Source organism: Symsagittifera roscoffensis, chromosome 1 (genome assembly GCF_963678635.1).
Source record: "Symsagittifera roscoffensis chromosome 1, txSymRosc1.1, whole genome shotgun sequence".
NCBI lineage: Eukaryota > Metazoa > Xenacoelomorpha > Acoela > Convolutidae > Symsagittifera > Symsagittifera roscoffensis.
Window position 1 is genome coordinate 52369041 of NC_087062.1, and position 15186 is coordinate 52384226.

The 15186-nt window shown below is 38.6% G+C and overlaps 3 protein-coding genes across 3 annotated transcripts in view; all 3 read left to right on the forward strand.

Moving 5' to 3' along the window:
* LOC134856787 (adenosine receptor A3-like) overlaps positions 1 to 15186 on the forward strand; it is a 108821-nt gene that overhangs the window by 56950 nt on the left and 36685 nt on the right. The window contains exons 2-4 of the mRNA XM_063873062.1: positions 8984 to 9232; positions 9801 to 10007; positions 10275 to 10414. Coding sequence (XP_063729132.1) covers positions 9009 to 9232; positions 9801 to 10007; positions 10275 to 10414 — 571 coding nt within the window. The 5' untranslated portion in view covers positions 8984 to 9008. The remainder of the gene's footprint in view (positions 1 to 8983; positions 9233 to 9800; positions 10008 to 10274; positions 10415 to 15186) is intronic.
* Positions 2809 to 3957, forward strand: LOC134838697 (uncharacterized). The gene has a single exon (XM_063854114.1). It carries the CDS (start codon positions 2809 to 2811, stop codon positions 3955 to 3957), a length of 1149 nt encoding a protein of 382 aa, XP_063710184.1.
* Positions 5249 to 6085, forward strand: LOC134838713 (uncharacterized). Its single transcript, XM_063854115.1, has one exon. It carries the CDS (start codon positions 5249 to 5251, stop codon positions 6083 to 6085), a length of 837 nt encoding a protein of 278 aa, XP_063710185.1.

A 15186-nucleotide genomic window follows, 5' to 3' on the forward strand; every position in this document is an offset into this window, starting at 1 on the left:
AAGCAAGAAAATACTCAAGTACACCGTGTAAACTAGAAAAGATTACATTTTCGTTTTCAATATGGCACTCAGCTAAATTGCCGGAAACCACACCCTTGCTCTACCCCTTGACCAGGCTGGAAGCCCAGTTTGTCTTTAGTGCCAACTAAGGACAACTCGTTTTTAAGATTTAAAAAAAATCGGGTGAACAATTCTGACCCCCCATAGCTTAACTTTGGTGAAGGGACGTTAACTTTACGTTTGGTTTATATTACTTTCCGCCTGTTTAAGTATCGGAACGAACTACTTTCAAGCATTTGTAACTTTCTATTCCGTTATACTTAGTTGAAAATTTATTTTCCGCTCCATTGTTATTTTGCTTCGTTCCTTTTAAGTTTAGATCTAGCTCCCTAGGACAGAAACTAACAAAATAGGTCAAAACTACGACTGGATACGACATCTACAACAATTGCAACGACAACAACGATCAGCTACGACAAATTATCCATGCCCAACAAAACGACTCTCCCCCAGAGAAACCTTCTCATCGCCCAACTAGAGCGCCTCTTCGAAAAGCCGAGTACGAAAAGCCGAGTACGAAAAGCCTCTTCGAAAAGACGAGTACCAAAAGCCATCAGTGACATCAAAACGAACTACAACATATCTGACTCAGAAAACGAGATGAAGAAAATTCTCAGCAATTTGGAAGACGCTACTACGTACCTTGTAGACCACCCGACTGAGCACGCCACTGCGGAGAACCTCATCAACCGCTTCGATGAATGATATACAAGGCGAACACGACGACATCATGGAAGAATTTAGACAGATGCTACAAGAAAATACAGCAGAGACAACTCCACAACAGCAGAACACTAATGCCACCACAGTTCAAGCCCCCCACACAGCTGATTCAGTGCAACAACAACCAATACTAGATAGGGACTCTAGCCAGACGTCAACATTATCCAGCAGCAGCCATCAGCCCGGATCATCAGCTCAGCAAATAGTACAGGAGCAGAATTCTTCAGATAGCCAGGATACTCAGAAGCAAGTCCCCCAGACAGATTTTGAAATACACAGACCACCGCTTCAACAAACAGAACACGACACCACCAACCCAAGCCTCAGCTTCAACATAGTTACAGAACAGCAGTTCATTCCAGCAGCAGATTCTCAGACATCAAGTAACGGACAGTCGCGAACATACTACAGTCTTATGACTAGACCCCCAAAAGTAAAAATCGATCCTTTCGACGGAAATCCTATGAAATGGAGCATGTGGTTCGGACTCTTCTAAGCAACAATCCACAATCAACCCATCTCGCACGCCAAAAAGATGACTCATCTGCAGACTTTAGTGAGTGGAAAAGCAAATCAAGCTATTTCTGGTTACTCCTGCAATAGCACTATGTACAACGATGCCCTCCATGAACTACGACGACAATATGGACGACCCGACATCATCATCAATGACTTCATCAACAGACTACAGAGCTTCAAGCAACCATAGATTGAGGGATTCGTACATGGAGTTTTTCACATTCATCAGTAACATGGTTGAAACGTAACGGATGCATGGGTTCAAAGACGATTTGAATTCTACAATATACGTACAATTTGCCGTCCGCAAATTGCAACACCAGCAGCAGCTTCAGTGGACACAGTACATCACCGCCCAGATTATCGACCAGCCTAATCTCATCGCCTTCAACGACTGGATAAGACAGTTTGCATTAGCATGCGATCACTTAGCACCTATGCAACCACAGGAAATGACCCTGGACTCGAGCGATCGACAACAACTAGCGCCAAGAATTCGATACCCCAACGGATCTCGACCATCAACCAACCAGCCTTCACAGAAGACTTCCCAAAATTGGAATGCGAATGCCCGACCCCCATGTCCCTTCGATGGACAAACTCACCACCCAGCATACTGCAGCAAGTATCAGAATTCATCTTTGGAAGAGAAGAAGAAACTCGTTTCAGAAAAGAAACTTTTTGACAACTGCCTTGGCCAACATCAAGTAAAAGACTGCCCATCAAAGCACACATGCAGCAAATGCAATCAACATCATCACACAACTTTACACGACGAACAGCGAACACAAAGAACACCAAAGTGTAACCCAAACCAGCAACCGAACCAAGTCAACCATCTTGCCAGCCAAAAGAAGATATCAAGAATCAACAACTCACTGGTGCTGCTGCTTTACCAGTAACATTACGACACCGCCACATATACCTTAAAGTATACGCCTTTCCTGATACAGGGAATAAAAACAGCTACATATCGCAACCGACAGCAGCATATCATCAACTGGAGGAAACTAACCATCAGGAACAACTTCTCATTGGAGGTTTTGTCAACTCGCAGACAATAGAGGCTAAGACAGTGGATATTACAATTCAACCATTTGAAAATAACACCTTAGCGTTTGAACTGACTAATGTTTTAATCCAAGAGAACATCAACTTGAATGCAGCGGAGCCCAAAAAAATGAGTGACATCAGAAGCCAATACAACCACTTTAAGGATATATGTTTTCCAAACTTAACAACAACGACGTAGACCTTGTGAATTGAACGGACAAAATTAACATCATCAGCCCGAAGACCACCATCAAAGGAAATCAAAATGTTCCTCGAGCAGTCCTTTCAGCCCTAGGATGGACATTAGCGGGACCCAACAACGACATTGGATACTTCTCAAGCCACCAAGCAACAGCCAACCTAATACATATATCAACTGACGACACACAAATCTCGGATCTTCTCACTTCATTCTGGCGAATGAAAACCTATGCCACATCACCTAAAATAACGATGTCATCGAACGAAATACACACTATGCAAACACTTCGGACAACCATATCATTATACGACAACCGCTATCAACTTGGACTTCTGTGGATACCAAATTCAAATCTTCCCAACAACTATAAAGCAGCATTTGCCCAATACAACTGGATGCAAACACAACCTAACGAGAATTCAGAAAAATTGGCTCTCTGCGAGAATACAATTGACCAGGATCTCAGCAAGCACTACATGAGGAAATTAGAGCCAGACGAAATACCTTCGAGAGGTTGGATTTTACCTGAACATGGCATTATCAACCCAAACAAGCCAGGAAATTTTCGCCTTGTTTCCAATGCCAAATCCAATTTTAAAGGAATATGTCTGAATGATATGCTTCTCACTGGACCTGACTTTCTCTGCAATCTACTAGGAGTAATTACCCGATTTCGCAAACGGAAGCATCCCATCACCCCCGACATTGAAGGGATGTATATGCAGGTTTCTGTTAACCCCGAAGACAGAAAATTTCTTCGTTTTCTCTGGGGAGCGGAAGAACCCGAAATTTTTGAGTACTTTCGATTCGCCTTTGGAGCCAAATGTTCTTCTGCTTGTGCTTCTGAGAGCCATCCCCACATGAAAAAACTTGTCTACGAGAACTTCTACATGGATGACTTCTTCGAAGCCACCGACGATAATGACACAGCAGTGAAAATCATAGAAGACCTTCGACACTTACTACAACAAAGAAGCTTCAACCTGACGAATTGGATCACTACGGATCATAGAATTCTGCAAACAATACCAGAAGAACATAGATCCATCACCGTAGACGAAATCATGGACCCCAAAATCTTCAAGCGAATTCTCGGAATAAATTGGAGAGTAACTAACGATACACTCAGTTTCACTACTGACAAATTACACGAACTCGCCCAGAAAAAACCTACACAACGGAATCTACTTCGCGCAGCTTCTTCAATCTTTGACCCAACTGGAACTGAAGCACCTATTTCTATTCGACTACGAATAACCCAGCCAGCAATTTGGAGAAAAGGAGTGAAAATGGACGACCAAATTTTACGAGAAATGATACCTGAACTTTTTGAGCTTCTCGACGAGAAAAACAACATAGAGACAGTAGAAATACCTCGACACTGTTTCGGATACAGCTAGGACAACATCGCTCTTCATGTTTTTTCAGATGCCTCCTACAGCGCCCTAGCAGCAGTCGCTTATTTTGTATACAGCAACAGTGCCAACTGACAAATCAGCAGTGCCTTTGTTCTTTGTAAAACAGCAGGCAATAACTAAATTGGAACTACAAGCCGCAGTTTTTGGTGCCAGCCTCGCAAAGTTCATCCGCAGAGAACGAAGGATTGACATCAGCTCTACGCATATGTGGTTCGACAGCACAACAGCGCTTCAATGGATACAGGAATCTGCTATACGACAACAAATTTTTGTGACTCAAAGAGTTGCAGAACTTTTAGAAAGCACCCAAGCGTGTCAATGGAAATATTGCCTAAACCCAGCAGACGACGGAACCCGTGGAATACCCCTATCGGAATTCAGTAACAAGTCAAGATTGTTCACGGGATCAAAATTTTTATGTGAATCAGAATGCAACTGGCCAAAACTACAATTAAATGACGCCAATACGGATATCTTGAAACTCAACGATCGAACTGGACACATGGATGAAATAGCAAAAACCCCAGTGCTAGTTTTTCAAGCTTCCCCCGAAAAGACAGTACAAAGTTTCATCGACTACAACAGATTCTCTAAATGGACAAGAATTCTCCGAACAACCGCATACTTGATGCGTGCTCTCAGGATTTTCAAAGATAAAGACTACACTCCCTTAACGAAAACCCGACAACCGAACTGACAAGCAACAACATGTTTGCCGCAAAGAATTTTAACTTCAAGCAGACGCAACGAGACAGCTTCAACCCAGAATTCAACCCTTTGACACAAAATAAACCAATCACCACAACTAGCAGACTTCGACATCTGTCACCATTTCTAGACGAAGACGGACTCTTGCGAGCACGTCGACACCTCGAGAAATCTCAATTGGACTATTGCATAAAAAACACAATTATCCTTGATGGAAACCACCCAGCAGTTCATCTCTTTATAGGACAAACCCACAAAGACAACCAGCATTGGCCACGATCGCACTTAAAAATATTCGTCAAAACGAGTATTGGATTCTCTGTGTTCGAGCACACATTGACAAGGTCATAAAAACTGTTACGAATGCCGACGACAACACGCAACTGGACTACAGCCGCAACTTGCGTCCCTACCCGCCTTCAGATTTCCGGACGCTAAACCCTTCCCGTTTCATGAAACAGGATTAGATCATTTTGGACCGTTTGCTTCGAAAACCGCAGGAAACTACAACAAACGCTACGGCCTTATAATGACTTGCCTAACAACACGAGCCGTACATCTTGAGATGTGCCAGGAGCAATCAGCCGACGCCTTCATCAATACCTTACGACGATTCTTCGCACGCAGAGGACAACCAGCCAAAATTGTTTCTGACAACGGTACAAACTTCACCGCAGCCGAAAAAGAACTCAACAGACACTTCGAGGCCGATGTTACACAACATTTCTACGCCAACCATCAGGTTGAATGGACATTCAACCCTGCCCAAGCTTCTAATTTCGGAGGTGTATGGGAACAACTCATAAGATCAGTCAAAGCTTCGTTCTATGCCATCATAGGAAGCCAGATTCTAACAGACGACATATTCAACCCCGTTCTTTGCGAAGTTGAACACTTCATGAACGCAAGACCCATCACTACAGTTTCATCATCGCCCGAAGATGTTGACGGCCTCACACTAAATCATTTTCTTCTCGGGAGAGCGCATGCCACCATGCCACCTCTACAAACCCAACAGCCGTCAACACTCAGTCGACAATGGAGATTTGCCCAACAACTCTCAACCAATATTTGGAAACGCTTGATGAAGGAGTTTATTCCAACACTAATGCCAAGACAACGATGGACAACAAAGACGCCGCCTATCAAAGTAGGAGAAATTGTCTGGATTTTTCAGGATATGACGCCACGAGGACTCTGGCCAATTGGACGGATCACAGGAAACAAACCAACCGATGATGACCAGACCCGCGTTTACACCGTCAAAGTAAGAGATAAAATTGTGTCAATACCTGCCATTAGACTAGCAACTGTTAGTCCGGACTATTGCAATCAACCAGCAAACGAAAATTTACGACAAAGAGAGCCTCACCCTAAAGCAGCCTTGCGCCGACAGTTATAGCCGATAACTTCAACTGACGCTTACACGACCATTAAGCCAGCGTTTTAAGTTTTGTAAATAGGAATTACTCCACCCCTTTTTTCCTAATTTATTTTGCAACTGCAAAATGAGGCCGAGTGTTATATGCCAATTTTACAATTGACAACCATCCTAAATGACTTCAATTTTTCACATGTAATCAGGAAAACTCCGGGAAAGAAATTGAAAACCAGAAATTGCAAAAAGAAAATTAGGAAAACTGCAAAACTAAATTACCAAACACGTGCAACCAACTAATATATAATCAAGTCAACGTTTAAAGCAAGAAAATGCTCAAGCATACGGTGTGAACTAGAAAAGATTGCATTTTTGTTTTCTATAACTTTTTTAAAAAAATTGACAAAAAAAATTCCCCATCAAATTTAGTTATATTGGCGTCAAAGACGCCTTTAGAAAATTTTTAAGGTTGGCCAGCCAGAAAACATCTCAAAAAAATATCAATGGGGGAAAAATTGGAAAAATTGGCAATCAGAAATGAGAGGGGGAGGCAGTTTTTCTCTCACAAAAAAGTGAGAGAATTTTTGTGCTCGGGTGGTTTTTTCTCTAGACATAATTCGAATTTTCAAAAAGCCCTTTTTGAAAAGAACTTTTTATTGCATCAGAAAGTCAGTGATGTCTTGAGCTCAAACTTGAAAAGATAGCTTACCTGTAATCTTTTTATAAGATAAATGTCCGGGTTGAAAACGCCAGTTTTGATAGTTTGGGATAATTAATGCAAGATATTTTCCGTGCTATTAACTCGTGATATGCTATTTAGACTGCTCATAAATGACTCCAATTAAATTGTTATTAGACGATAAAAATATCATTTTGTATATAATCTGTGAGAGGCATTTTTGAAAAACCAGAAAAAAAATCCATCAAATATTTTTTCAATCCATTTTTGTATTGGAAAAATTATCCGTTTCAAAGCAGTTTAAAAAATGTTTAAGGAAGGTTGGAATCTTAAGGGTTAGATTTTCATTTTGATTCAAGCTGTTTTTTATATTTGTTGTTATATCTTCTCGCCAAACTCAGTTGCTAGTATAAAACGATATAATTCTCATTTAGTAACCAATTTATGAAGCAAACAAATAGCTTCAATTCAATTTGGAATGAGCCGAAAAAACTGAACATAAATAGAAAACGGCGTTGTATTGATTTGCATAGAACTCGATAATTTGTCTTAATTTTGAAAATGAAAAAATCTTGAAAAAAAATAAATGCGAAAAAAAGTACATTTTTTTGTAACAGTAAGAAAATTTTCAACTATTTTATTAGAAAATTTTGATGTAATAAAACTGTCATTTATTCGAACAGGTTCATTTTTTGAAAACTTGATTGGAGAAAATTGGTAAAAAAAACGCGCATTAATTGACCTAAATTGGCTGCATTGGCTATTTCCAAGCTCCCGTAACTTTACAAAATATGGTCACAGACAGGGGCGGATTTAGGGGGGGGGCGGTGGGGGCGGACGCCCTTCTCTCAGGGACTCGACCCCCTGCCGACCCAAAGGGTCCCTCCTTTGGTACTTTTTAAGAAATTCATTTTTGGCCAACTGACCCTAAAATTTTTCTAAAGGCGCCTTTGGCGCCAATATATTCTATTTTTGAGGGGGGAGCGCCCGCCGAAAAAACGCAATTTTTTGGTCAAAATTTTCCAAAAAATGCCTAAAAACGCCTTTTTTGGACTGTTTGTTTAAATTTTTGCCTGCGGCGCAGAAAATGTTGCCAAAAAAGGGACTAAACCATGCTTAGGAAAGCTCAAAAATCAATTCGGTCGACCCAAAAAAAAAGATCGACAAAATTTTCGAAATTTTTTTTGAAAATCCGCCCCTCCCCCTCGAGAAAATCCTAGATCCGCCCCTGGTTACAGATGACTTATTATGATTACTTTTTAAATTTTGAGCGCTTTCAAACTTTTTTCAGATGCTATTGAAGTATTGTAAATGTATGTAAGAAAATTGAATTGGTTTGAGTAGAGAAATAATTAAGAAACTGAGAAATAAAAACTAAAACAGTATGATGATTGTTTAATTTCATTTCCCGCGAAGTAAACTCCCGTAAAAGATAGTTTACTTAGGTATTTTTTACCAACCCCTCTCCCCCAATTTTTACCCCTCAAAACAGCTCATACTTTCAGAATTAATTAGTAAGCCGCATTTTATTTTGGTTCAGCTAGACGCCAAAGTTTTTTTGCGGCCCAGTTTTTATGTTGCGTCAGGCGCCGAAAACCATAATAATTGAAATTCTATTCTTTTCAACAGTCTTTTCTTTAGAATACATTACATGGGTATAAGAATACATAATTTATGTCCAACAATAGCTGTACAACAAATATTATTCAAGCCTATCTCCTCTGAATAACGCAGCCAGGCAAACTTACCTCTGAACTTATTATAGTACCAATATCAAAAAATTACCTTGAGGGAATTAAATTACAATTTATTCAAAAACTATATTCTAGCAACAAACAACTAAAAATTTCTTCAGATGCGGTAGTGATTCAAAGCTAGTTTGTATAACTATGCTTTAATTAAAACGCTACAAAAACAATTTTTGGAGCGTAAAAATGAGAATTTTGGGAGAAAAAAAGAAAAAATTTTCCCAGTTATCTTTTTAAATTTGATCAATAAATTGACTTCGGCATATTTGTTTGAGAGCCTGATTTTTTTTCAAATACGTTTCCTGTTCCAATTAACGCTAATTGGGAAGAATCTTTCAATGGCTGACAGCTTGAATTAAAAACGTGGCCTTTCTTGTTCATTTAGATGACAATCGTTGTATGGATACCCATAAAATGAATAGCTTTTTTTGAGTTTTCTTCAAATTGCTTATATTTCACTTGTTTTCAAACACGATTGAGATTAGTATTATTTAGAACTGAGTGAACAAAATACAGGAAGATGACAGCTGTGAACGACACATCATTGAACATTAGTCTGTCCGGTGGGATGGGAGAGGGAGAGGGAGAGGGGGACTATTCCTACTCGGCCACCAAGTTCGACATTGGAGTGATTGTGCTGAGAGTGATCATCACACTGTTCGGACTGCCAGCCAATGCCATGGTCATATTTGTGGTGTGCAAGTTCAGCGAAATGAAGACCTACTCCAACATATTCTGCGCCAGGTATGCATGCAATCACAAACACGGTCGCACACTCCCATTTTCAGATTCAAAACCCTCCCACTGAACAGCAACACTTACAACACCCTTTTTTACTCCACTTGCTAAACTTTTTCTAAAGTGTCTCTAGTGAAACCATAACGCAAAATTTGGGGGCACGCTTAAATCAAAACTTTTCAAAAACTGCCCAAAACGGTTTTTCGACTCAACTTTGCCAAATAACAGAATTTTTTTGCGTAAATTTAATCTTTTCATTGTCTCGACAGAGTCCAAATTTTCCATCGTCTCAAAAAATGCTTGAATACTTCAAAAGCCACCCCTCCTTCTCGATGAAGTCCTCCATGACAAAATGAGAGCTTTAAAAATCATAAGACAGCATAGTACATAGAAAATACAAAAAAACAAGTATAGATGATTGTGGAAAGCTGTATCAGAAATTAAAAGCATAGTTTTGAATAATTTGTATGATAAAAGAGGAAAAAGAAAACTGGGGACCCTCACCGAACCCTTTCCGTTTAGCGTAGCTTTTGGCATTTTTTGTTTTTAAGTAATGAAAAGATTGATGTGTTAGTTTGGCAGTGACGGACAACCTGACCCTGTTGCATGACCTGTTCTTCTCCATTCCCTCCCAACTGCTGACCCAGATGACCTCTGCAGACTACACCTCCATCCCCCAGTGTCTGCTGCTGGGAGTGGGCAACATACTCACTGTCACCGCCGGATTCCACCTGGCAGTCATCGCACTCGACCGATTCCTATTTATCAACTTCCCATTCAGGTCACACACAAATGTCTTCATGCCTTAATAGCAGCGCCTCATGTTGAAATACTTTAAGCTGACAACTAGATATCAAATTTGTTGTTGAACTTTTTTGCCAAAATTTTTTGTAGCGAATTATTTGATATAGTCCCGGTTTTTCTGACTAAGTAGCGTACAACATCGCTAGTAGTCTATTTTCTAAATGTATTAAGGAACATTCCGAATAAAGGATTACTACGCAAGTCTTGAGCACTAAGTTATCCTTCTTAAAACCCTGAGTTTCAGATACTACATTGTGCTGCAGTGGGCCAAGACACCCCTGCTGCTGGCGTGTTGGTTGCCAGGCATCATAATCGGACTGGGCCTTGAGACCAGAGCATGTACCCAGAGAGCATTCGTGGACAGCAAGGAGAACATCATCATGCGTGAGTCATCTATTTCGCATTTTAAACTAACAATTGCGGGCAGCTTGCAGGCAGAGTCTCAACATCTGGCAGGAGCTGGTTATACGAAATCTCAGGAGTTCGACACCCTGCCGACCCAAAGGGTTCCTCTTTGTACTATTTGGAGATATCCATTTTTGGTGACGGACCCTACAATTTCTGAAGGCGCCATCGGCGCCAATATATACTAATTTTGAGGGAGAGCGCGAGCCGAAAAAACGCAATTTTGTGGTTAAAACTTGCCAAAAATTTCCTAAAACGCCTTTTTTGGCCTGTTTTTTCAGAATTTTGCCTGCGGCGCAGAAAGCTTGGTCAAAATGGGGTCTTTATAGTATTTAGGAGAGCTCAGAAAATCAATTTGTTCGGCCTAAAAAAAACGTCGACATTTTTTTTTGAAAATCCGCCCCCCCCTCCGCCGAGAAAATCCTAGATCTGTCCCTGTAAAAGCCCTTTCAATCGTGATACGAACGACAAAATAAATTTTGATAAAAATCTCAGAGTTGAGAAAAACCGGTTGAAAGTTTTTGACTTCTGGTCTAATTTCGTGCAAATAAAGCGAGCGACCGGGCTTATTTTGTTTAATTTAGGCCGCTTACAATAGCTTATTTCTGCCTAGTTTTCGTTTTAATCAAGTAGCGCTAGTTTATGGCGTTTAAAACGCCATTTCGGAAATATAAAAATCAAGAAATTTAGCCAAAAAAATTGAAAAAGTCTTTGAATTTTGATTTTTTTCTTAAAAAACTGTTGTTCATTTTGCTTATTTTAGTATAAATGTCAAATATGCATAAACTTTAGATTTTTGTTCAAATTCTTTTATCGCACCACGCAAAAAAGTGACACTAATTTGAAAATGACATTTTTTAAAAATATTTTAAGACTATGGATGGGCGGTACATTCTGTTCTACTTTCACAGTAACCGGCTATCATCGGTTTAATTTAAATGTCGGTTAACACAACCAAACTAGAATTTCTGCATCAATGAACGGTTGAAATCCCAACTGTGCGATTAAGTATCTACAAATGACTTTGGCTGAAGTTTTATTCAAAAAATCTAAAATCGATTTTTTCTTTAATTGTTTCGAAATTTCCCTCTTACACATGGACTATTAACGCAATTTCTGGATTGATAATTTTGCTCGTATTCAAACAGAAACAATACTGATCGTATCAGGGCGAAGCCCTGAATATTTCGACTGCCCTAAAGTTCTATTGAGCAGTAATAACCTGAAAAAAACTAAATGTAGAAAAAAAAGTTTAAAAAAATGAAAAAAGTTCTATAAAAAATTGAGATTTTTTGTAAAATTCATCCCCCACAGGCCATATAAAACACAAAGTGGTAAACTTTGCACCTATTAACAATTATGGCATATAAGCCTGCTTCAACCAGTTTGGAACGATTTCTAAAAATGATTAAATCTCTGCTTACGCGTTGATAGCGCGAAAAATATCGCGCGGTAATTGTCCCAAATCGGCCAAAATGGCACTCTTTAAATCCCCAAATCTCTACAAAAATTAATCACAGTTGAAATATCTTTTCAAATTTAAGCTCAGGACAACAATATTTTTCGAATGATATAAAAAAATTCCGTCAAAAATGGCTAGTTAAAAAGTCGAAATTTGTCTGAAGAAAAAAAAAACCCATACCGTGAATATTGACCAAATTTGTCAGCAACCATTTTCAATAAGAAGCAGAAGGTGAGACTAGGATTAGAGTTGTTGAAAAACAGAAAAGCACCCCGAGACACAAAATTTGTCAGTTTCTTCGGTACTTGGACCCGCAAACTTCTAACGGTCGGACGGGTGAACAAAAAAGACATTTTTTGTCTTTGATGTTGAGTTTTACAGAGTACTTTTGTTGCTCGTTTTCTTTTTGGTTTTTGGTTTTTTCAGACTTTGATGAGCTTAACTTGAAAAACTGAGGTTCAAAAAACAGAAAGTCAAGCGTAAAATGAGGAACAAGTTTGAACAGAGTTTTACGAAAAAAGACACATAGAAAGTGATAATTCATTTCTCTCACTAATACTCAAAAAAATATTTTTAAAAAATTGGCCACTAAATGATTATTTGGTACCGAAATTTAAAGTAAGCTTGATTACAATTGTATGAGCTTTTATAAAACTTCAATTTTCAAATTTCAAAAAAAGTATAAAACTTCAAAAAGTTACTTGTTTACAAAAAAGCTTGCAATTTTCATTCTAAAACGATTACGCATGAAAACGGCTTAAAACTATAAGGTTGTGTAAAATTGCCAATTGATATCAATTTAACTCTAAAAGCAATGCCAAAATTGAAGCCATTTTTTCAAAAAAAATTAAAGTTCTCTTTCTACTTCCATAGCGGTTTTCCCTGCCAAAATTTAGGAGGAACCGCATATGGAGTAAAAATCTCACAAAGTTGGTTATTGATTGAAACTTTAATCCTACATTTGGGAGGTTCGATTTCGAGCAAAAATACAGCTTTCCTACCAAAATTAGAGAAAAAATGCTATTGCGTAATGTATCTATACAACCTGTTGATTAGCTCTTAACCAAGGCCATTACGAGGCCAAACTGCGATTTTTGTGAATTGTAAGCGGATTCCGCGACAAGGACGCTCACTTTGTTCTTTTTTTTGTTCTTTCATTTTCTTATTTTCTTTGATCATTACGACAAAAATTTAAAAGGTTTAAATACTTGTCTGTGGAATCCAGGAACATACAGTCACAAAATTGTGCGCCTATCCAGTGCACAGTTTGGCCTCGTAATGGCGAAGTGCAAAAATGTTTAGAAAAAATTTCCTAAAAAAATAGCCGTTTTTAGACTGATAACTTGTTTCTGCAAAAAAATAGAGCAAAACGGCTGACGCAAGGAAAATTTTGACGCCTATTTTTTTTTCGATTGAGCTCTTAATTTCCATTTGCGAGCGCAATTTTTGAGAAAAGGCAAGACGTTTCACAAAAAAACTGTCAATATATGATAAAAACGGATTTTGCCAAATGCCATATTTTTGCACAAAAATAAGAGCGTAGTCACTGATTGAGGTAAGACCTATACACCCAGTTTTTCAATTGAACTCATAATTCCAGATTTGAGAGAGTATTTTTTAAGAATCAGGATATATCTAAAAAAATTGCCAAAATTTCAAAAATTGGACGTTTTCCAAAGCAATGACCTTTTGTGCAAAAGTTAGGGCAGAGTGGCATATGCAGGGGAGACTACAATAACATGTTCTTCCGATTGAAATCTGGTTTTTAAATTTTGCAAAGTTTTATTTGAGAAAGTGAAAAATTCCAGAAGAATGGGTCAAAATTTTCCACCACTGAGTTTTCCGAACACCCTAGAACGTGGTTCAGAGTAAACAGACACTAACTTAAAACGCAAGCATCATTATCAAGCTTTGTAAATTTTTCTATCACTGCTTAATAATTGGTTTGTTCGCTGTCTGGTTTGTTGATTCTCTCGAAAAATATCTTTGTCAAATCAAGAAAGTTTGAAACCAACTCCCTAAACGAATGTGTGTTATGGCACTTGTATGCCCGTGACAGAAAAAAAAATAGCTCGGATACTTCAAGGCTCCTCAAGTTTTTAGCATGTACTTAAAATGAATGAAAAATTATTTTGAAAAGATCCATCAATATGCTACTTCTACAAGTGAACAAAAAGCAGATGTCATGAGATCAAATGCATTTTGTCTTGATTCCACAGAAAAGAATGATAAATAAGCAATAAATAAAAAAAATACATGTCTGTTCTCGTTAACTTCTCTTCCACTCCGATTTGTATCTTACTCTAATTGTCATCCACTTCAGCCTGAGCGACCTTTCCCTCCTTGGCCAACTGAGCTATGAGAGTCTGTGCCCAGGCACTGATCTGTTTACTCACTTTGTACTTTCGGATGTTGCCCATGGACAATCCTTCCTCAGTACACTGCAGACAATTCACAAAGTGCTGAAAAATAGAGGAAAAGCTCATTTGTTTATTTTTGAAAAAAAAACTAGAGGCCCAGCTAAAGCTGGAAGTACCTGTTTGATAGTTTTTGATTTTGTTGTACTGATGCGGGATGAAATAGGTAACTTAAAAAATTTAAAAATTGGGCTTCACCCAAAACCTAGTTAATGCTCTACTAGAATATGAGTAAAACTTTTGTGATTTTGAACAATTATCAAGCTTTGTAAATTTTTCTATCACTGCTTAATAATTGGTTTGTTCGCTTTGCACAAAAATAGTGGCCCAATCACATGATTGGCGCTTTGCACCAATCACAATCCAGAGGAGAAGGAAACTGGTATATGCTCTACCTGTAAAAACTTGATATGAAGTGACTGAAAATGCGAAGAAAACGAAGTTCTTGATTGCCCGAATCATAGGGATGAGATTTGTATCTTGAGAAGGTTGAAGAAAAAAGAATATTCATCAGGTCTTGTGAAATCGCTTAAGTCAGAGACAGACGATGGGTTTTCGAGCTGTTCGAATTTTCCGGAAATACCAACAGAAGAGGAAATAGAAGTGGATAAACCGGTAAAGCTCTAAAGAGGAATTATAAGTGGATAAACCGGTATTACCAGAGATAGAGTTCGGATTACCAGAGATAGAGTTTTTGTATCCATACAAAAATTTCGAACAAACTTCAGGCGTAGGATCTTATGCTCGGAGCCTTCCCTCAACCTGTTGCCACGATTAAACCAGTTTTTGAGAAGAGTCAAAAAGTTTCAAAAAACAGACAGGAAATCAAACCAGAATTTTCTTAAGGCAATAACTGTTTGCCAGAAAATTTA